The sequence below is a fragment of the Vespula pensylvanica genome, chromosome 22 (assembly GCF_014466175.1).
Source record: "Vespula pensylvanica isolate Volc-1 chromosome 22, ASM1446617v1, whole genome shotgun sequence".
Lineage (NCBI taxonomy): Eukaryota > Metazoa > Arthropoda > Insecta > Hymenoptera > Vespidae > Vespula > Vespula pensylvanica.
The window spans coordinates 2,397,650-2,421,333 of record NC_057706.1 but is presented as its reverse complement, the minus strand read 5'-3'; the positions used below and the strand labels follow the sequence as shown (position 1 = coordinate 2,421,333).

General features: G+C 38.1%; 2 protein-coding genes across 5 annotated transcripts; one reads left to right on the top strand and one right to left on the bottom strand.

The window, feature by feature from the left end:
- LOC122636492 (serine/threonine-protein kinase fused) lies at positions 1-22,816 on the bottom strand. Of its 4 annotated transcripts, none has more exons than XM_043827754.1 (9): positions 22,675-22,816; positions 22,472-22,585; positions 22,257-22,402; positions 22,012-22,191; positions 21,797-21,941; positions 21,512-21,705; positions 20,246-21,429; positions 19,908-20,092; positions 1-168 (listed from the first exon to the last, which is right to left on the bottom strand). In XM_043827754.1, the coding sequence occupies exons 1-9, from the start codon at positions 22,783-22,785 to the stop codon at positions 157-159; spliced, it is 2,271 nt and encodes a 756-aa protein (XP_043683689.1). In that variant the 5' UTR covers positions 22,786-22,816; the 3' UTR covers positions 1-156. The 4 variants fall into 4 exon arrangements, with proteins under 4 accessions (XP_043683689.1, XP_043683688.1, XP_043683692.1 ...); XM_043827753.1 differs by lacking the exon at positions 1-168 and adding an exon at positions 19,400-19,822; XM_043827757.1 differs by lacking the exon at positions 1-168 and adding an exon at positions 19,400-19,822 and having other exon boundaries at positions 20,792-21,429.
- Positions 17,624-19,380, top strand: LOC122636494 (seminal metalloprotease 1). Its single transcript, XM_043827760.1, has 5 exons — positions 17,624-17,925; positions 18,035-18,217; positions 18,388-18,690; positions 18,900-19,033; positions 19,213-19,380. Exons 1-5 carry the CDS (start codon positions 17,769-17,771, stop codon positions 19,369-19,371), a joined length of 936 nt encoding a protein of 311 aa, XP_043683695.1. The 5' UTR covers positions 17,624-17,768; the 3' UTR covers positions 19,372-19,380.
- Positions 22,817-23,684: the final 868 nt, after the last annotated feature.

Sequence of the window (23,684 nt, the reverse complement as noted above, 5' to 3'; positions counted from 1 at the left end):
TCCTATCATCTTCTTTCCTCAGCTCTCTTTCTCCTTTCTTTTCCCTCGTCGTACGCGTGCCCGTTCTCCGAGGATCTCTTCTCGCGAAGGACGTGTCTTACCGGTTCGAGACTCGTTCAGCGCATTATTCCCTTGTGCGCGGCTCGCACCGCCAGGCTAGCTCCGTACCTATGAGAAAGAAAGAGAGAGAGAAAGAAAGAAAGAGAGATAGAGAGATAGAGAGAAAGAGAAAGAGAAAGAGAGAGAGAGACGGTACCTCTCTCTTCTCTTCTAAGGTAATGAAATTATTTTTCTTTCGATTCTAAGGACGACTACTCCGGGTTCGATGAAACGAATTTTTATCCGAGAGAATCGCCCGTACACACAGCCGGCCTGGCCACATCTGCAAGTGCAAACACACGTACGTACGTACGCACGTACCTAGTGGATTCATCGTCTCCTCCTCCTCCTCCTCCTTCTCCTCCTTCTCTTTCACTATAACAGCCACCACGCAATGGTGCCTTTTTCTCGAGCCTCTTTGAAGAGAATAATGAACCCTGGGGTGCGTCGATCTCCGCGACAAACCAACTACGACGATAATCAACGGATCGTTTGCTCGCATCGGCCCTTCCTCGCACACCTACAATTCCCACACGTTTAAAAATCTCTCTCTTCTATTCAGAAAATACGTCACGGAAGATTTTAGATCCTTCTTGCTTCTGTTCTTACCAATATCATATAGCCGAGCATATATCTGGCCTAGCCCAACATCTTCCTGATCCAGGATCCTAGCTAATGTACTTTTTCAGTTTTAATGATACCACTAGTAGAGAATAGATAAATGTCGATAACTTCAGTTCGAAGAGAACAGTTCCTGTATGGCAAACTTCTCTGTTGGTATAAATTCAGATAGGAGAGTGGGAAAATGATCGCAATAAAACTAGTAAAGCTCTAGGCGATTTCCTTTACATTGTACCTTTCCACGTTCTTTGTAAGGGTACACTGTGCTATTTATATCCACGGAGGAGCATGCATCTTTTTTACGAGGACACGAGATAGGTAGCTGTGCTCGTCTCTCTCTCTCTTTTTTCCTCTCTTACTCTCTCTTTATTACTCTCTCTCTCTCTCTCTCTCTCTTTTCTCTCTTAAGGATCCCGGCAGCGGGTAGAAGGATTGTACATATCTACCAACCTACCTACCTGTTCCCTCTAAACCCTGCATCAGGTAGGTATCGACCTACGGGGCAATGAACGACCGGGGTCATTGGCTGGATCCAGTTATCAAGGTTGGGGTCCTTTTCCTTCGGTAGCGAGAGATCGCCGTTTCTCCTCGGCACGGATCGACGAACTTTCCAAGCTCACCTGTCTACCACCACAGCCAAAGGAGACATCGTGTACCACACCTCCTCTCGAAAACGATCGGCGTGTCCTTCGTGATTATGAGAAAAGCCATGATCGCATAGTAACAACCTTTCCAATCTTTGATGATGAACCAATTCGTTCGCAGTTACTCGTTAAACGAATTCAATCCAGATCGATCGATCGATCGACTTATCCGAATAATAATCCGCATACCTACGTTTCTAGCATGCCACGTGATCTAATCAAATAGAGTGCACGAAAAATCCTCTGTGTTTGTTCTAATATCCAAAATTTCGTTCCGTTGCCGAGCTCTCCTCGTGCCTTTCACTCGAGAACGGAGAACGGCCGAGCCATCTCATCTCGGAGAGTGAAAGAGAGAAGCTTGTTTACGAAGCTGTCGTTTATTCGAGAAAGGAAGAAGAATTCGCTAGACTTTCCCAAAGATCGGTGGAAGGAAACTGGGAGATGGTGAAGGAGCAAGAGGTTGAGAAGAAGAAAGAGGAGGAGGAGGAGGAGGAGGATGCGCGAGTAGGAGAAGCGCAGACGTTGCACTCATCGTTTCCCCTGTCCCCCTCTGTCGAAGTGATGAGACGATCCACGGTCAGTGGCACCGTGACATTGTCCTACTCATTCCGGGCATAGAAACAGAACTCGAGACCGGAGGTTCAAGGACCTTCTTCTCCTTCTCTTTTCCAGGACCTTCCTTGGTGTCTCTTTGGAACGAGAGATGCGCGTGTCCTTGCGAGGAGGAGTAGTCAAACGATCCTGCGAACCAGGTTGGACCTTTGGTTGTTGGTTTGTTGCACCAACGAAAGAGATCGTCGTTCGGTACGGAGGAATACTTTCTCAAAAAAATCTAGGGTCTTAACTATCACCGCCGATAATGATATTTACCGAGAACTCGACTTGCCGTTCGGAGATCCCTCGAATAAAAATAGACGGATTGGATTTTCATTGAAACGTTGACGAGCTAATCCGTTGCTAACTAAGTAACTACGAGTGGGCGACTAAAGGAGAATATAACGAAGTAAGAAGAAGAAGAAGAAGAAGAAGAAGAAGAAGAAGAGGAGGAGGAGGAAGAGGAAGAAGAAAAAGAAGAGAGGCGAAATAAGAGAAGAAGGAAAAGGAGGATCGCGTGTAACCGGTCCAAGGAGAGCCGTGTTCTGATAACCTAGTTTCACGTGCTATCGGTCAGATCAGCCTCCCCCGCCTTTGTCGAAGCGGAACGATCCTAGCTAGCTCTACCAGCTCCGTAACACGACCGGCTCGGTCATTCAGTCAACGGATAGTCAACGACTAGTTCACCAGACTAGCGGACTAGTCGTCTCGATCGTAGCAACACTACGCGAGAGAACGTTTATCGTCCATCTTACCACGACTGCTGCCTGGCAGCAGCTCCATTCAGAGCGAAGGATATGCAATTCATCCTACCTACGCACCTACCTCTCGAATATTCATCGTCGTCCGAATTCCTTACGGTTACCTTTACGCGATTGGTATATAAATTTTACGCTTTCATCTAACACACCGTATCTACCATATATATGTGTGTGTATGTATATATATATATATATATATATTTATTTATGCGCACCACGAGTTATTGTTTACTTACTCGCAATAATTATCAGCTGATATTTTTCAGCACACTTTCTAAAAGCAATCCGACAAAAAGATGAAATCTGTTCCAGATGAAAAAGATGTGTATATATATATATATATATATATATATATATATATATATAAATAAGAAAAAACACGACAGACCACATCGTTTTCCACACGAGACTTCTATAAGATGGGACATTGATTACGTAAGACATTTAATTACACAAGACTAATATAACATCGCACACTTCCTTCGTTCTCAAGATGAACATTTATTCGCTCCGTTTCTCTTTTGCAATGTAAAGAAAAATGAAAAATCTTTCTCTCTCCCTTCCTCTATCTCCTTCTCTCTTACTCTTCATATTTTATATACCCAACTCTCTTTGCTACATCCATTATCCTACGAAATACATCTCGATAGATCGTAACTCGAAGAGTAGCTTTCCTATCTCGATCGAGAAACTATCATTGAAGCTAGGAAATGATCGTTCCTACAAAATTCACCCACGCAGAACGTCCTCGCTGAAATCGTCTCGCATAAAATTTGCTGACGATACGAGCTCGTATATCGAGGCTTTCGTTTCGTTAAACGCAACTCAGTCGTTCGTTTGCCCGTTCGTTCATTCGTTTATTCGTTACTAAAGAGAAGAAGGAGGATGAGGAGGAGGTGGAGAAGGAGAAGGAAAGGGACAGAAGGCGTAAAGATGCAGCGCGTGCGCATAAAACGACAAGAAAGTAGAGGAAGCCGTTTATTTTGCGCCACGAAGGTGTCCGCCTTCGTTGAACGAACGTGTGGGCACCTTGTCGTGAGACGTGTACTCGCGAGCGCACGATTAAGTATCTTCTAGCTTGGTGAACAGTATGGAAGAGGACGTCGACCTCACGACGAGGAGAGTCGCTCGATCAGCTGGCTTCGGCTACGTACATCGCGAAGATCGATGATTTCGATCGACGACCCAATTTCCTGGCGTTTAACGCGCGGTGAGAAGGAGGAGGAAAAGGAGGAGAAGGAGAAGGAGAAAGAGAGGGAGAAGAAGGAGGAGAAGGAGGAGAGCACGTCGCACAAACGCTATATCGCGCTTTCAAATCACGCGTTCGAATTACGGTAATCTACGGTGAAGAGACAATTTGCTAATTTGGTCCTTACTCGATGCATCTCCTCGCAGATTGATCTTTTTCTTTCTTTTTTCTTTTCTTTTCTTTTCTTTTTTTTTTTCAGTAGATACGTTTTTCTCGAGCTTCGAATCCCACGATTTATATTTCGTTAATTTGGATTTGGAAATTAATTCGGAGTTCATTTTCTCTCATGATTCCTTTTACGATCCAACAAGATTTTAATCTCTTTTCTTCATACAAAGTCATTCTTCAAGATATCCTTTTTCGAAGCATTTCCCTTTCCAAAATAATAAAATTATCTCGTATCTATATAATGGATTATTATCACGACGGATTCATTTCGTTTACATATTTACACGAATCTAATAAGCAATGTATAAATTGATAGAACGATCTGATCGATAAAGAGATACGATCGATTTGGCAAAATCAGTTTTTCGTAACATCGAAAAGTAGGATTGGCGAATGTGTTATCAATGATCGAATCGACTATCATCACTCGAATTGAGTCCAGACCGAATTTGCGGAGACATGTTTGTTTTTTTCTTTTTTATTATTCCTCTCCATCTTCTTCACCCATGCTTCGACGGAGCCATTTGTAAAAAAAAAAAACACACACACACACACACAAGAGAGAAAGAGAGAAAAAAAGAAAGAAAGAAAAAGAGAGAGAAAGAGAGAAAGACAACACTCGCGAGATTCGGCACTCGCGAGAACGTGGCCGCGCGGCCGACGACCGCGACTTTCTCCTCTTATGCTAATTTCGTTAATACGCTATTTTCACGACTCTCGTATTCCGACCCACACCGTGGCCCGTTCGGCATTCGATGCACGACCGAAGAAAAGAAGGGAAGAAAGGAGAAAGGGAGGTAAGGAGGAAACGCGACTTCTCGAGACGATAATTAGACGAAGACACATGGAGACGTATGTTATTACGTAAAATCGTAACCCTTCTCTCTCTCTCTCTCTCTCTCTCTCTCTCTCTCTCTTTCTTTCTTTCTCTTTCTCTGTGTCTCTTTTTTTTCACTTGAGTTACAGATCGTCGATTTCGTAAGGAGCGTACCCCCTTTAGAAGAGAATCCAACAAGAGATACTCTCTTTTGGAGCGAGACTAATTTATGCTCATCGTTCGCGCGAGGATCAATATTAATCGTGCTCATTTAATCGAGCGAGAGGCAAGAATCGGTGAGAGTATCTTCGATCGGCGGTAACATTCAATGTATGTACATACAGTGAGATCGACATGTTGTGCTCATTTGAATCTTAAGTTCAATCACCTCGTCGGTGTTCCTACTCGCGAGTAACAGAAACGTGTGGGGAGGTAATAAAAGAAAGCAACGCATCGTTGATCAATGCATCGTTGATCACAACAACAACAACAACAACAACAACAACAACAACAACAACAATAATAATATCAACGACGATGACGAAGAATCATGATTTTATCAATGATCTTGGACGCATCTTTATCGTCTTATTACCGTGTTCTTTTTATGTATTATATTATGAGAGACGAAAATGATAGAACGATCTGTTATTATCATCCTATGATAATATCTATATAAACCTTCTTCAAGCATCAAAGCATGCATCTCGACACAGGATCACGCAAAAGTTATTCGTTGCATAAAAAAATATGTCATTCTCAAAAGATTTCTCTTTGATCCTCTCAAAAGATAAATCTTTATCGCATTGGAATATATCCTTAAGCATCGTAAACGAATTGATGAAACTTACGAAATAATCGATTGGAAATTTCAAACAAAGTTTCGATGAAAATTTCAGAACATATGAATACGATATATATCTGTACGTGTGTTTACGAAGAATACGAACATAGATCGATACGATCGTTTCGATCGATCATTTCGAATGAAATCTATACGGAGACGAAAAATCTAGGTTCGTTTTTAATTCGAGTAAGTCGACGAGTGTCTGTTTTATGATATGAGAGGAAGGATCCTGGTCTTGGAAGATCGAACGGTGTAGGATCGATTGGTTTCACCGGGTGTGCTCGGGCAGTGCCGTAGCTAGTGACAACCGTGGTTGTCGCAGCGAGAGCTGAGTTCGTTGCCCTGTGAAAGAAGACACATGGCGCATTGGCCCCAACCGCGTTTCTGGGTTTACTGCTTTTGCTCGCTCGCTTGCTTACTCGCTCGCTTGCTCGCTCGCGAGAGTACATAAAGTTAAAGGAGTATACGTGAGAATCGCGCGCGAACGCACTTTTCGTTGGATCGTGTGCACGCGACGACTCTTTCGAAAAGACATAAACATCGATAACGACCGTACACGGCCCTTCGACGAGAGAGAAACGATGGGAGTTGGCTTTGTCGAAGAGGTGCGAGCATTCTCTTAATAAGTAGCAGATACTTCTTCTTTTTCTCCTTTTTCAGTTTTTTCTTTTCTTTTCCCCTTCTTCTTCTTCTTCTTCTTTTCCTTTTCTCGTTTAACCGCTTCATAAAATCCGAAGGGAAAAAGAAGGAGAAAGAGAGATAGACAAGAAAAAAATCAAATAAAACGATACTTCTTATACAGCGATCAAAGTGTCCAATCAGAAGTTGGACAAATTGTAAACTTTGTAGATTTTTATCAGGATCTTCGGACTGATAACAGACATGGTAATAAAGTCTTTCATTTACGAGCTACGATTTGCGTTCGGTCTTCTTTTTAGTTTCCTTTTTTTTTTTTTTTTTTGTTTCTTTTCTCCTTCTTGTTCGGGCTAATACGAGAGTTCCTGACGGAATTACGAAAGGATCGATGAAAGAAAAGTATCATGGACAAAAACGATAAAAGGATTAGTTCGATTAGAAAGAGATGATCGTCCAAAGATCGTTTCTACGTCTCTCTCTCTCTCTCTCTTTCCCTCTCTCTCTCTCTCTCTCTCTTTTTTCTTTTTATCTATCCATCTATCTTTTCAACACGAATCTTCTCTAATACCTACTCGTTTTGTTTTCGAGTTAACGACCAAACGAAACGACGATAGTGCCCGGCATTCTTAACCCCAATCTCTACGTATCTCGAAAGAAAGATAGAAAGAGTAAAGAAAGAAAAAAAAAAAATAAGTAAAGAATCGGTTAGCTCGAGGCGCGATCATAGTCGTGTCTGGATGACAGCTAAGCCGATTTCTCAATGTTGACGTCATATTAGAGACGCGAAGGATGCTGCGCGTAGGTTAGGGACCAACCACTCGAAAAAAAAGATTCTCCTGGTTCCACTTCTCTCCCTTCTCTTTTAACTCGACTAGATTTAGTTTCGCCTTAAAAATTTCCGCGATGCGTATATATGTATCTCGTCAAAAAAGAGAAGAAAGATAAGGAACAAAAAATATACAAATAAATAGATAAATAATCAAAAAAAAAAAAAAAAAAAAACACACAGTAAAAATTTACTTTTACAAGATTAACAACGACTATGAACGAACGAACGAACGAACGTAGCTAGCTGATATAACGTTTGATATATCAGCGTGAAGAACAAATGAAAAGGAAAGAAAAGAAATAAAAAGAAAAAGAAAATGTTTATCGATCGACATTGTATAGATACACACGTGGATAGTACATAAATCGATCGTACCAAGGACACTGGTTAAGATCTACAAAACGTTATAACGTTTTCTTATCTTCTTATTGATAATTATACATTATTACATTATATGCGATTGATTAATCTTGCCGACTCAATTATAAACGCTGACACTCTCTTTCTCCTTTCTTTAACATTTTTTTCTTTCTCTTTATCTTTCTCTTTTTCTTTTAAACGAACGAACGAACGATCACGGACGATTCTAGAGAGCGGACCCGGGCCTACCCCACCGAAGCAACGATTCGTCCGTTTTTACCGGCTCGTCCCGTTCGCGAGGCCACACTCACGTTGCGTCCAAGTACTCGTTATTGTGCTCACGCTCTCCTTCGCGCTCTCCTTCTCTCTTTCTCTTTTTCTTTCTCTCTCTTTCTCTTGAGAGAGCTCGAGAAGCTTAAGTGTACAACGCGACTCTACGTATGTACGTTCTCGCGTACGCTCTACGACCGCGTTCGTACCCCATTTTATGCGTTGGAACACGGTCGTCGACCCTCTCTAGTTGTCGTGCCCGTCCCATGCAAAGAGTAGCCTGACCACTCGTGGAATTATAAAATTCTGTTACGCCACCGAAAACCATACCTCTTCCTATATTTTATTCTTTAGCCACATCGTTATAATAATAACAATGTGACAATAGGAGGATCGTATTTTCAATCAAAAAATATCTCTCTCTTTCTTTCGAAAGAAATCTTTCTGAAATATTTCGTAAATCATATTATTCATCATTTCTCTCTTTTTCCTTCCTATTTCTCACCCTCTTCGATTCTAAACCAATCGATCGATATTTTCGTAAATTTACGTACCTGAAAAAAGGTTCGAAAATTTATTTAGACCTACCGCATCGATTCCGTAACCATACGCAGGAAACCGTATACCGCGGAAAGAAAGTTTCTTCATCATGGTGGCATCGTCGAATCTCGAATCCTGAGGTGCGGCGAATGCGTGAAATCGACCATGAAAGAATACCTACCTACCTACCTACCTACCTACCTATCAACCTACCTACCAACCAACCAATCAAATCGCCGAGAGCAGGGATGCTCAAAGTTGCCACTCGAAATGTTTATATTCGCTCGAACGAAAATATATTTTTTGTTTGGATAGGGTGAATCGTATGATATCGAGCGAAACGAATAATCTATATGAAATCTATATGAATAACCTTTCTACGAGTGGTACGAAAGAAATATTAAATCGTGATAGGACATTGCTTTTAGATTTATCGAAACTTTTATATATTTATACATACATATATATATATATATGTGTGTGTGTACAAACGTTAAGATACGAACGTTCGATTTCTTCGTGCGTATCGATAAAAAAATGTTCGACGATGATTCTCTTTTTTCTGTTTCTTCGTTTTTTATTATTTTTTTCTTCTTCTTCTTTCTTTTTTCCCCGCCGAATAAAAGTCATATCGCAATCGAAGTACTTACAAGTTTTATTATCGAGACGATAACAGGAAGTGAAAAGAATCGAAAAGTATGGAAAAGAAAGTGGAAAGTTGTTTCGTGTATCGAAGTACGAGTTTTATTATCAATAAGATATCAGGAAATGAAAAGAATCAATTTTGATACCTATTCGGCTTTTCTTTCTTTCTTTTTTTTCTTTTTTCCCTCTTTTAATTGTCTTTCCTTAATATGATTTATTCGAAAATAGGATGAGGTATAGACGATGTTATAAAGAAAAATATTGAGATCTTTTTGTAATTCAAATTGTTGGATCAAATTTATGGGATATAAGGAATCGATCGATATCACTTCTAAGATCCATATAGGAATGACGAGAGACGTTTAGCCTGGTACTCTGGGGTCGACGTACTCGAAAGTTGAAGCTTTCCCGACTCATCAGCATGCGAGACTCGCGATATTGTCTATTAACGAAATTTCTAATGCGAATTTATGATAATGAATGATCAGCCAAAGGTTATTCTCCGTCCCGTGGCCATTTGGCTTGTTGTCGATCAGTTTGTGCTCAATCTTCAAATTATTCGTTTATTTCCTTATCTCTCTCTCTCTCTCTCTCTCTCTCTCTCTCTCTCTCTCTCTCTAATATTAATATTAATAATATTAATAATAAAACATATCATCATTAATATTATTCCCATTCCTTGAATAATATATTTTAAATTAATCGATTTAACCTACCGACGTATCGATAAAATATTCTTAAATGACGAGCCTGAAAAAACAAAAACAAAAATAAAAAATAAAAGCAGAAGAAAAAATAACGCATATTGGATTTACTAAGAGAAGAAAAAAAAAAACCAACCGAATACTCGAAAAATGCTTTCTCGAAAAAGCTCTTTATATAATTTTCTTGATCAGCCTGGATTGCTCCTCGGCAATCGTAAGAATCGTGTATTGACGTGACACATCCGAGAGGAGAAGAAGCCAGAAGATTTATGTCGCAGCATAAATAATGTAGCCTCTGCTACGAGACCCGTCGAACGCCGTTAGTGAAGTGACCCCGCTCCTGAGGAACCAAGAAAAAAAAAAGAGTCCAAAGAAGGCTCCTCGTCTCCATTGCCTCTCGACTCGACGCTTCGCGAGATTCTTTCTCTTCTTTCGTATACGTACGTATGTACGTACGTAAAAGGATAAAAAGGACGGCAAAATGTTCCCTCTCTCTTTCTCTCTTTTTATCTATCTATGTCTCTCTCTCTTTCTCTCTTTCTCTCTTTCTTTCTATCTTGAAAACTCAAGAAAGTTAATTTTGAAACGTTCTGAAAAGAACCTGCTCGACGGAAGTCACGTCGTTATTCTTGTTTCTACTTTGACCTAGCACTTCCAAGTTCATAACTAAGGTTGACACTTACTTAAAAGAAAAGTTAGGACAGGAAGGAGCGTCGGTTGTTTTCACTTCGTGATTACTTATTAGGTATTATCAAAGCGCCGTTACCGTGCGGAAGTTGAAGTAAAGTACGAACGAGTAAAGTCGTACATTAGTGATAGAATCGCGGGTTGACGAAAATTACCAGAGGATTTCTCTCTTTTTTTTTTTTTTTTTTTTTTTTTTACCAAATGACTTTACGTAATTTCATCATAATTAAGATCACGAAAAATATAAACGAAGAAATGATCTTACGATTGGATATGTCAAAAAGGAAAATTTGTTATAATGTCAACGTCGATGCGTACGATTGAAAAGAAAAATATTCTCATCGATACTCGTGTCTAAAATCATTTTTCATTATTCTTATAATAACAAAAAAAGAAAAAAAAAAAAAAAGAAACAAAGAAAAAGAAAGGAAAACCGTATAAAACGGAATGAATCAAGTTGATCATAAAATCTTTATCATAAAATCTTATTATCTCAATAATCGTCGCGATAATTCGCGATGAATTAACATTAATATCTATCAAGAGAATTACGTGATATAAAAAAATTGTTGAAATAAATCCTACAAAGTACAAAGTACGACGATAATATATATACATACACACACACACACACACACACACATATATATATACATATATACACATATAATAAATATATACATACATATATAATATATAATATATTACGATAATGATGATAGATAGAATGAAGAAACCGCATGAGTGAAAATCGAGGCGTCGATTATAGGTAATACGATTGTTGGGCTGAGACCGATTGGTAGCTGGGGACCGATGTTTCTTAAGCTCGAGACTTGGGCCTGAGGATGGGCAATTCTCGTAGGACAGACGAGGAGACATTGGCTCGAGTCGAAGGAAGGCGTCGGTGGTGGTGCTGTGAGATGGTGGTGATGGTGGTGATGGTGGTGGTGGTGATGGTGGGGCACGGAGGACACTTTCACTCTCACAGGTGTATGACCGAGTGGCGAAGGCGTGCTATTCCCTCCTGCCTCACCGTTTCCTCTGTACAGAGCAGGGCCGAGTGAAACGAAGCAGAAGAAGAAGAAGAAGAAGAAGAAGAAGAAAAAGACGACGAAAAAGAAGACAGAGAGAGAAAGAGGGAAAGAGAGAGGGAAACTTAATGCCGTAGGACCGACCAATGATCAGGTCGTTCCACAAAGCGGAGGGCCTCGTACACGGGCCCGCTAGATAACGGCCCATCGGCCACGTGCTCGGACAACGCGGCAACCTTCAACCTTCCATGCTTCCTTCTTCTATCGATCAACCTTTTGTTAACCCTAAACTCGCATATTATTTCTCCTTTAAGATTCTCCAAAACGGCATATCGATCCCTTTCTCAAAGCTCGATATATTTCCGAAGCACGAGCTTCCTCGTTATTTCTCTTTTAGTATATTGTTTACCAAGGATCAATATAAGAAGACTCTTCAAAGAAAGTTCTTCGGTCTGTTCGAACGAGAGGAATGCTTTTAATTGTACAAATATTTTCGGGTATAACAAGATTTTTATGCAAAAGCAATTCGCGATTTCTTACCTTGGTAAAAAAACGTCCCGTCTCTCTCTCTCTCTCTCTCTTTCTCTCTCTCTCTCTCTCTCTCTCTCTTTGTACTTTGAAAATGTATTTCTTCGTGATAACAGTTAACAGATAATAGTTAATCTTACAGAATAGATTTGAATGAGATATTTAAGATTGGATATCATAAACCCTCGACACTTTTCACGAGGTTGTATATCAGCTCGCGTGTTTATCGATGAATACGCAAGAAGACGACGACCGTTTGAAAGCCGTGGGCGCCACTGGCGAGAATGAAGAGAAGGGGGAGAGAAAGAGAGAAATAGAGAGAGAGAAAAAGAGAGAGAAAAAGAGAGAGAAAGAGAGAGAGGGAAAGGAAAGGGTCAATGAACCGAGAACGTCCGCCGCTGTTCGCTGAGTTTACTCACTACCGAAATACATCCTCGAGTTGGTCCCAATGGTCCGGAGTGGTCCCAGTGGGTCAGTGGTTCACGAGGGACTTGGACGCTTACCGGAGGTATACGGACGGCCACTACGAGAGATCCTTTACGGCACTCTACCTCTACCACGCTGCCTCTTTTCCTTGAGGATCCATGAGAGATCCATTCGGTGCGCGTGCTCTTGGCAAAAAAATAAAAAAGAAAGAAAGAAAGAAAAAAAATCGAGCCTATCGACGGAGTCAGCCTCGTACGTGAAAGTACGAGGATTCGAAAACTCGAGACTTTTTTTTTTTTTTTTTCCTTTTCTTTCCCTCTTTTTTTTTTATTTTATCTCATTTTATTCTTGTCCTTCTTCTTCTTTCTCTTCTTCGACAGAGATACCGCAGATATTACAACGCGATATTACAACAATGAACATTGATTATGATTGATTGATTGTTTTCGTTATATCGATAAAAGACACGTTAAAGGAGAGATAAAGAAATAAAAGAAAATTCTTTTGGGAATTTGCGAATTTCTCTCTCGGATTCGTTCGATGGATCGATTTTACTTACTATCTATTTACCGCGTAACTTTAAAGTAAGAATGAAATAAAGAAGATCGTACCGCAGGAGTGACGCTCGCTTCGAGGATCGTAAAGCAGGATAAAGAGGTTAACTGTTGTGCAGCTAAAAATATCTCCGTCGCAATATCGCACTTCGAAACATACCTCTGAGCTTCTCGAACTCACCTTCCACCTTTATGTGTGTACCATTCGTATGTACCTATACTAACTATAAGCCCGAAATCGTATCGGTCGATGACGAGCGAAGAACGCCAAGGAACAAGATTTTACATGCATAATGCATATGAATATATTTTTACGAATTTTAGGTCGACGTTTCGAAGGAATGTTAATGGTGTTTTTTTTTTCTTCTTTTCTTTTCTTTTCTTTTCTTTTCTTTTCTTTTCTTTTTCTCTTTCTTGTTCTTTTTTCTCTTTTCTTTTTTTCGATACCGATAAAAAAACAAACGAAAATATAACTAAATCTGCTTACTTTTGCGTTTGAAGAGTTGTTACGCTACGATGATAAATTTTACTGTTCCTTGACGTTGAAACGACCATAATCGTTTAGAAATGGGCACGGAACTAGATTCAGTCACGGATATAAAGTGACATATAAAACTCCTACGCAAGGAGAACTATGCATCCTACTCTCTCTCTCTCTCTCTTTCTCGTTTTCTTTAATTTTTCAACTTCGCGAGAGACATGATATAAAAGATCGTTTTCACATTCGTTGTTTATTAACCCTTTAGATGCCATATAACATTATTTTGACGTTACCAGTTAAGCCTCAGATAAACAAATTTAATAATAATTCGAAGTTCGAGTTAACGCGTTTTTTATAAAAGCGACACATGCACACACACATATATATACCTACTTAAAAAATGCAAAGTGCGTTAATACGCTTATAGGATCTAAAAGATTAAGAATACGAAACTCGTATACGTAGGATGTCTTACGTCCCGATCGATTTGCGTTCGGGTAATATGATAGGCTCGAAACTTTCGCAAAAAACGAAAAAAAAAAAGAACAAAAAAAAACACACAAGAAAAAAGAAAAAAAAAGTGAACTGATGGGATAAACGTAAGTACCTATATACGCGGAGCAAGTGAAACTTCATCGAAAACGCTTCCCTACGTTTAAAGGTGGGGTTACTATACCTGTAGTATGTACGTAAATACGTACGTCTACATAATAGCGGTTAAACATCTGTCGGCGATACCGACTCAACGGTATTTAAAAATTAAAACTTGACTCACAATTATATCAAAAGCATTGTTAACAAACATTTGTAAGTAATAATTACTAATTACTTAAGTATTTACAATATCGTATTAAATTTTAAGAAAACGAAGAAAAAGATGAACAAATGTCTAAAACGCGTTGAAAACAATGTACTTATGAAATAAAAAGAAATTTCTCAATAAGTGAGATGATTTAGTTCTCGAATAACTTTTAACTTTTTCATTTACTTCTAAGACACCTCGAAAAAAAAAAAGAAATTAAGATCAAATTAAGAAGAAGGATCAGAAGGGAAGACATTTCTTTGACTTTTAGATATTTGCGTGAATAATCGTAAGTCTCTTAAGATTAGAAAAAAAAAAAAAAAAAAAAAAATAACGAACGGATAAATAACGAAGGATAAATAAGAAACTCCTCTCAAATCTTTTTCACGAAAAATCAAGAAAGGGATTAGAGCTTTAACAAGATCGATCGTTGACCCGCCACGTGGAACAACACGTGCACCGACTAATGCGATTACGCGAAAAGCAGCGATCATTAATAAACTATCGTCTTGCTTATCGCAACATCGATGACATCGATAAATTCAACCCGTTAGAAGCAAAGAAATTCTGCTTGGAGATGCGAAAAACGCGTTCGAGTTGAATAAAAATGGATTCGTGGATCGTTATAAAAGCATTCCCTTTGAAATAATTATCTTGCAGATACGCGTATTAATACGCTTGTTTAACGCGCCTCATTCTGATCCCATCTCCTCCTCTTCCTCTCGCTTATCCTCTTCCTTCTCTTTTTCCTTTTTACTCTTTTTCTCCTTCTCCCCCTCTCGTTGCGTGCATCCAATGAAATTTACGACCGATCCAATCGCAATTTCACCGCAAATTACACCGATCTTTTGGCGCCGAGCTGTCGCGAGTCCAAGAATTCGCGTTGCCATCGTAAAGCGTTGATCTTGACAGGCCTGACTTCTCCAATTCGAGAAGTATCATTGGTAAGACTTGTTATTTTATCATCGGGAGATGATCAAAATTAGAGTAGGATGGGGAAGAGTTTGGCAGGTGGATCGATCGGATTGGTGAAAGAAGGGCGAAAAGAGAGAAGAGTAAAGAGAAGGGATAGAAAAAGAAAGGGAAAGAGAGAGAAAGAAAGAGAGAGAGAGAGAGAGAGAGAGAGAGAGAGAGAGAGAGAGAAGTAAAGGCGTTTTCTTCGTTAGACACTCGTAAAAGTCAAACTCCCCGTAGCGAGCGTGAAAGAGTCATTCTTGTTCGGTTGAGGTTCCAAGAAGTCCGGTTAGAATTTAGGCTACGAGGAGCGCGTTCCTACCCGAATCTGGAACGCCTCGGTCGTTGGCCTTGCCTTCAATTTTCTGCCTTCGGAGATTTTCGGCCGCGACTATATAAGCGAGCCAACTATATCTTTTTCTCTTTCTTTCTTGCTTCAAAGTAAGCACCTTTTGTTCTCTAAACGGTCGCACGCGTTCTATCGTTCCGCCTGATCCGAAATTTCGTCGATGAAAGTATGATTAACCCGTTCGATTATTTTTAAAGATACTCGTTCGAATACCTCCATCTTAAATTAATCGTTTTAACGGATACGTAAGTAAACAAGTAAACGAGATAGATATATCTACTCTATAACTTAACTTAGATACTTCTAAGGATATTGAAATTGTACGTTCGTACATCAATAGTAGAATCACACAAGTACGTTGAGATTAACGTTGGGAATATCTCACAAAGCGGAAGTTGATTCCTCGAGTGTGTAATAATGATTCGTCTCTTATATTTTGTGGGTCGGCAAGAACTCTTGGTCGGTAGAGGAGGCACGTAATCGCTACCGTTAATTTCACGCGATTATAATTGCACGCCTTTTTCTCTCGCCTTGCTCTCGAACGTGGGGCCCGGGACGTGGCTTGGTTCGGGACGTGGCAAAGAGTCACACGAAGGAGAACTACGCGGGGGCCACGGATCGCTGAGGAAGGAGGAGGAGGCCCGCTCTCGGAGGCCCGCTCTCGGAGGCCCAGAGGGAAAGGCGCACGAAACGATGAAGAAGATAATATACCGATGTACTGAATTACGCGGCCGGCTACCGAATCATTCTGACCCACATCCGAGTGTTTGCCTCGAGCACTCGGGATACCGGAGATTCGATCGGGCGCCTCCTTACAACCAGGTTCTACCTACACAACGTGCTACGGCCTTCTCTTCCTTTTCTTTTCTTTCCTTTTTGTTTGGTTGCTTATTTGGTTGCTTGTTTGGTTGCTTGTTTGTTTGTTTCTTTCGGTTTCTTTTTTTTTTTTTTTTTTTCTTTTATTCGTCTATCCACACTGATTGAACGATCGATCGTTTAGAAGAGCGAGAGAGAGAGAGAGAGAGAGAGAGTGAATCTATGAACCATACTTTTCATCGACAAAGTAGAACAATTTATTCGATCAAACGATATGTTTCTATTTTAAATTCGATGATTAGACCAGCATCAGCTCGAAAAGATCGCAAAATGGGGGAAGATCGATTATTCGTATCTAACACGTCGAGTGATATCGTATCTTATTTTTGTTCTTCGTGCTTTACTTCTTTTCCTTTTGGTTTCTTCCTCTTTTTCTTTCTTTCTTTCTTTTTTTGCTTGCTTGCTTTACAAAAAGGTTCGATGTCGATGTTAAAAAAATATACTCTCTCGAATCCCCGTTTCTCACCCCCCACCGTCGGTCGGTCGGTCGGTCGGTCGAGTGCATCCTATTCGACGTTGAAAACATTAAATTCGTTCGTTCGTACCTTCGTTCGACACGATATTTTTAAAAACGGCTCGTAGGTACTCGATAAGTCGAGCCTCGGGCCTCGAGGAAGACGATAAACCGCGGAATTTAAATTCAGCTCGCATTCCCGCTTATCGTATGATTTTCGACCCAAATAAACTATGTCGAAGTTGGTCGTTCGTTCGTTCGTATGCGAGTCAAACGAACGGACCACGATGCCCTTTCACGCGTTTTCACGTTTTCAACCATAGGAACGCGTACGTTGTTCTTTTACAATGTACATTTATACACGTATAGATAACCGTACGTATATACCTTTATGTTTGGTTAATTACTTACAAAACCAACGAAACGAGGAGACCTACTTGATTTTATTTGCGCCGATAAAATTGTGATTGCATCTAAAAGCGATAAAATTAAATTGATAGATATCGACATGATTCGTTATTTGATGAAAAATAGGATTAAAAAAGATACAACATACACACACGCGCGTATATATATATATATAATCTCTTATATTCGAAATGATAAAATCGATTACACAACACCTATACCGATCGTTACTTTTCAGTTACTCCATAAGAGTATTATTCAAAAGCATTGTTATTCAGACGTACGAAGTTCTTTCAAAGATAGACTAGTGTTTTACATATCATTTATCCGGAAGTCCTTCCGCAGTACTGAACACGTTTAAACCATTCTCGTTATATATAAAAGGATCTTTTTCAAAAATAACCACCGTCAGTTTTCCAAAGATCGGCATAGCGATGACTTCTATACGAGAGTTGTTAATATTTTCGGTGATCGTTGCTACGACCAACGGATTTCCTTCGAAAAGTCATCGAGGATCTCACGGGCATCCGATACCACCCGAACCAAGGAATCAAGGCAATTTCGAAGTTGGATACAATCACGAAGAAATCGGTAAAAAAAAAAAATATATTACGAGAGAAATAAACACTACGCAAGAACAAAAACTATTTACGTTTTCCCATTGGGAATCTCTACGTAAACGAAAGTTCCTTTTTTGTAGCGAGACGAATCAACTCATGGAAACCGGAAGATCCAGAAAATATATGGGAATTGAGTGGTCTTTACCAGGGTGACATAATGCTTTCTCCAAATAATAAAATAAGCAGTAGAAATGGTATTTTGGATACTGCGACTCGTTGGCCCAATGGCATAGTACCTTACTATATCGAGGAGGAAGATTTCGGTAAGAAAAATCAAAAAAAAAAAAAAAAAAAAAAAAAGAAAAATTAAATTAAATTAAATTAAATTAAATTAAATTAAATTAAAAAAAAATCGATCGATCGTTATCATCATTCGATAATTAATATTTCTGTCATTTCGTTATAACATTTCGTAAATCCCTTGTTACATCAGATCGTTCGGATATCAAAGTGATAAAAAGAGGCATAAAAGAGTATCACAACAAAACCTGCTTACGTTTCCGTCCCTACAAAGAATCCGATACCGATTACGTACATATACAGGGTAATAGATCCGGATGTTGGTCCATGGTGGGCCGTCACGGAAAGGGACAGGTATTAAATTTGCAAGTTGGCGGATGCGTACGGCACGGTGTCGTCATTCACGAGCTGATGCATGCTCTAGGATTTTATCACCAACAGAGTGCCGCTAACCGTGACGAATGGGTCGTAATACACTGGGACAACATAAAACCGGGTATGTTTTCTATTTCGAACAATAGCGTTGCTTTTTTTTTTCTTCTTTTTTCACTTTCTTTTTTTTTTCTTTTTTTTTTTGCGCAATAACGTTACACGATTTTCTCTTCCCTTTCCCAAATTTCTCATTCTAGTAATGTAGTAATTAGAAATTTGGAAACGTTCAAGCCAGTCTTAATCGGTTTAGATTAAGTAATATTTGTTATACAGGAAAAGAACATAATTTCAAGAAGTATGATCAACACACTGTCACGGATTTTGGTTATCCTTATGATTATTCCAGCGTGATGCATTACAGTGCACATGCGTTCTCCGCGAACGGCAAAGAGACTATCACACCTAAGGTATATAAAAAAAGAAACTAAAAAGATTTCATAACGTAAGGATCGGTAGATCGATGATGATCGATGATGATGATCGATGATGATGATGATGATGATGATGATGATGATGATGATGATGATGATGATGATGATGATGATGATGATGATGATGATGATGATATTTGTTAACTTCGTTATAGGTCCTAGATGCAAAAATCGGGCAACGTAACGGGCTCAGTAAGGTCGACGTGTCGAAATTACAGGCTATGTACAAAGATGAATGTGACAATCGTGAGACAGAAGAAAATATTACTAGCGAGTCCGAAGAAGATCTTTCTTTTGTCTGGACATTGGATTAACAGGAATATAATTTTAACAGTTTATAAGTAAAATATAAACTATTTATTGAGAGTAGACTCGATGTAGAAAAAATACAGTTAATAATCTTAAGATATATAAATCTGTATAATTAAAAATCCGACCTTATACAAATTTCCTTATCTCTCTTAGGAAATCTATGAATTTTTTTTGTTTTTTTTTTTTTTTTTTTTGGAGGACTAGAACGATTACGTATTATAAATTTAACGAGTTATAACGTTTAAGCTTTATATGAAAATACTTTATATATTTTGTTCTGACGATATCATAAAACTCTTTATAACTTATTCGATTGATTTTAATTGGTAATACGTTTGGCCCCATTTTATAACGATTAATTCCCTTAAATTAATCCCTATGTATTCAACCAGCCGGACTCAGTTGATTATAGTACGTTAATTGTTTAAGTTCTCCGACCGCGTCTTCAGCAGACTAGAACGATAGATCCTCTTACATACATCTACATATATATATATATCGTTTTTTGCTAAGAAATAGATAATATCAATTTACTTACGTTTCTCACGTTTTCTTCCTCGTCGAGCAATAAATTTTCTATAAGATTTCTAAGAGGTCTACCCCAAACCTGTTGCAACGCTCTGCAACAAAATCTTCCTAAAAGCCTAATGAGAATACACGTTCTAGCTCTCAATACACCTTGCCGATGTGCAAGAAGTTTACCGAATTGCTCGATTGTACCTCCTAGAACAAAGAAAAATAAAAACTATATATATATATATATATATATATATATATATATATATATAACGTGTATAAAAAAAGATTTAATAATAATAAAAGAAAAAAGAAAAAATGATAAAAGCAAAAAAAAAATAAAACTATTCGAGCATATACCATGAGTTTTCGATTGGAGAACAACTTTTTCTACTAGCTCGGCATTCTCAGGTTGAGAACGTAAAATGTTATTCAATATGGCTATTAAATCTGCTACCACGCGTGCCTTTCTTTTTTCCAAAGTTAATAATTGTTGTAACAATGGCATCCCATTGACAATGTAAACGGCATCACAAAATTGCGTAAGAAATTGCTCTTGAACGTAAACCAATCTACATAGTAAAAGCATCGTACATTCCAAAGCTTGTAATTCATCCGCTGATAACGTAGATGCCGATCTGGTACCAACAGAACCTGTTGCAACCGTTTCTCCTTCAGATCGTTCTGACATAAGTAATTTTATTGCATATACGAGATTTGGTACCACTCGAACATCCAAATAAACGCGTTCTATGCTTTCAAGATTTTCTCGTGAGACCGATATAACAAAAGGTAAAGATAATAAGCAAGCAACGTATTCGACAACACGACAGCCAGCACCTTGATTTCTTAATGGCGAAACGAAAACGGAAACACAATTTTGTTGCAATAACGAAACAACTTCACCTTCCATTACTTCCTCCATAGATCTTTGTAAAAAAGCAACCCATTCTTCGTTTTCTATTGGCCTCTCAACAGCTCTCGGATTCCAATCTGGCAATCTTACGTGTTTATCTATCAGATTCTCTTTACCAAATTCTAATTCGTAATCTTTACTCAAACAAGTCTGTTTACAATCACCGTTACCAGAAATCTGTTCTATTTCGGACGATCTTTCCGTCTGTTGAGCAACATTTAATCCATCACCTTGACCATTTTTATTAAAAGCTTCGGCTTCGCAAGTGTTCTTTTGACTTTCATCATTCGTTCTCGCATAGACTGATTTAGAATTATTATTTATTATTGGAAATGTTTGTTCGTTATTCGTATTAGGACAATCGCTTTGACACAACGCATGATCAACAGCAAGAAGATCGCTTCTTAAAGATGCTCGCAAACTAAGATTTCCCAATAGTACATCGATACTAGCGCTCGAATCTGTACCACTAGGTTCGCTACGTCGAAGTATCTGACAATGATTTAGGCCATGCTGACAATAGGCATGAAACATTGGATAACGCGGTTGTGAAATACACGTCCTTTGTCTTTGTTCTCTTAGTTTTCTTTCTTGACATTGTACTTTCTCAACAGCTTTCTCGAGAACTCTAAAAGTATTGAATTCGATAATTTTTAAACCGTTCTAATTCCTATTGAATAAACCAATATATCGTTGTTAGTGTTATATACTTTGATTGATTGGTCGATCTCATTGATAAATTTTGCAATTGTTGTTGTTTTGCTCTAGCTTGACTAGCTGATAATGGTGTTGTAAAAGGTGTAGGTACTGTTCCGCCTACTATGATGATTCTATCCTTAACGAATGGGTGTTCTAAAAGCGCAGGCCAAGTCAATCGTTGAGAAGGATCCTTTTGCAACAAACCCTTCCAAAAGAAATGAAACAGTTAACATAACCATTATCCATCTGAAAGTTCATAAAAATCTGTAATTGTAAGAGTTATAATTACTGTATACCTGTAAGAAACTTTTACAATTTGGCGAAATAAAATCTGGCCATTTAACTGCTTCAAACCGTATCAGTCTAACTAAATGTAAAATAGAAGTTGTTTGAAATGGTGGTGAACCGACAACTAATTCGTAAACTATACAACCTAACGACCTGTAACATATGTCGTGTCTGTATCTGTTACATAATTAAAAATACGAACGAATAATGTCAGATTACTTACCATAAATCTACATTGTGATCGTAAGGACGTTCTTGTATAAGCTCTGGAGCCATATATAAAGGAGTACCTTTAATAGAAGTAAGTACATGTGTCCCAGTACTCATACTACGCGCAAAACCAAAATCGCATAATTTTGCCACTCCATTTGCTTCTAAAAGTACATTTTGAGGTTTAAGGTCCCTGTACCAATGAAAAAAAGGAATAAAATTTTGCTGCTACAATAATAAAATAGCAAAAACACGGACCTATGTAACACTCTATTCGAGTGCAAATAATAAAGCGCAGAAACCAAATCACAAGCTATAACTTGAGCTCTTTCTTCTGAAAGATGGCCAGCTTTACCCAAAATTTCATATAATTCTTTATCAGCATATTCCGTTACAACAACAATCTGTAATAAGTACGTATGTATTAGAGCATTAGAGGAAAGTAATTTTTCGTCTATATGCTAAAGACATACCTCATTTTCAGTTTCAAAAGAATCTAACATTTGCACGATATTAGGATGATGGAGATGACGTTGAATCTCACATTCTTGACGTAAACTCTTAAGTTCTTTGAACGATCTACCACGCTATAGAAAATAAAAATATTCGCACGTAATTAAATAAAAGAGATAAGTTATTTATAAAGTACCAATGACCATAGAAATCCTTTACTTACTTTCCTAATAACTTTGAAGGCCACAATTTCACCATCCGAACGTTTCTTCGCTTTATACACCTGTCCAAAAGAACCTTCACCAACTTGGCCTAGAACTTCGTATTTTTCCATAATTATAAAAGGAACTTATCACACGGTCTTACATGAAGCCATCTCGTAACTGTCCAGATAAATCAATATGCTCCTCTTTTACAGAGAGCGCATGCGGCTTAAAAAGAAACACCAATCAACGAGTAGTAAATTATATGTAACCTAACATGACACCAAATCTGGATCAATAAAGTTGAAATTTATATTGTTCTGCGTGAAGCGCCATCTACACAAATTTCAAATAATAAAAGAAATTAAAAAATAATAGAAATCACGAAAAATAATATCAATACCAACTATACTTATTTCGTTTACACGATGATTTTTAATATTAGTTCATAATTATAATTATTTCATAATTCTTTTAAGATATTCAAAAAAAACGTATCACTTCTTTCGTAAAATATTGTTAATTGCTTTTTCACGAAAGGCATTGAAAATATAAAAGTAATTCAAATATTACTTTGTAGGGAACTTTAATTATTTTATGAAAAATTACATGGTTAAGTAAGTACGTAATAATTTTTTCAATAATTGTTACAATACAACTTATTGTCTTAATGATTAATTTTTAATTCGTCAAGACAATAAATACAAGTAGTAACATACAATTTAAAGCTTTCATAAATACATATTTTACTACATAAGCAAACTGATATAGTAAAAGGCTGTTATAAAAAAATATTTAATACCTGCCTATAAAATTTTATAAAAATAAACGTGTGTGTGTGTGTGTGAGTGTGTATATATACAAGATATAATATATGTTGTGCTTTAGAATGACATAGAAAATTATATAAAACGAATTACAAACAATATAGTGCAATCATTGCACAATTAATTAAAGTACGTTCTGTAATACCGACTGATTCAAATTCTTTAATAATCGATCATTCAAAAAAATTGCAATTTAAAGATGT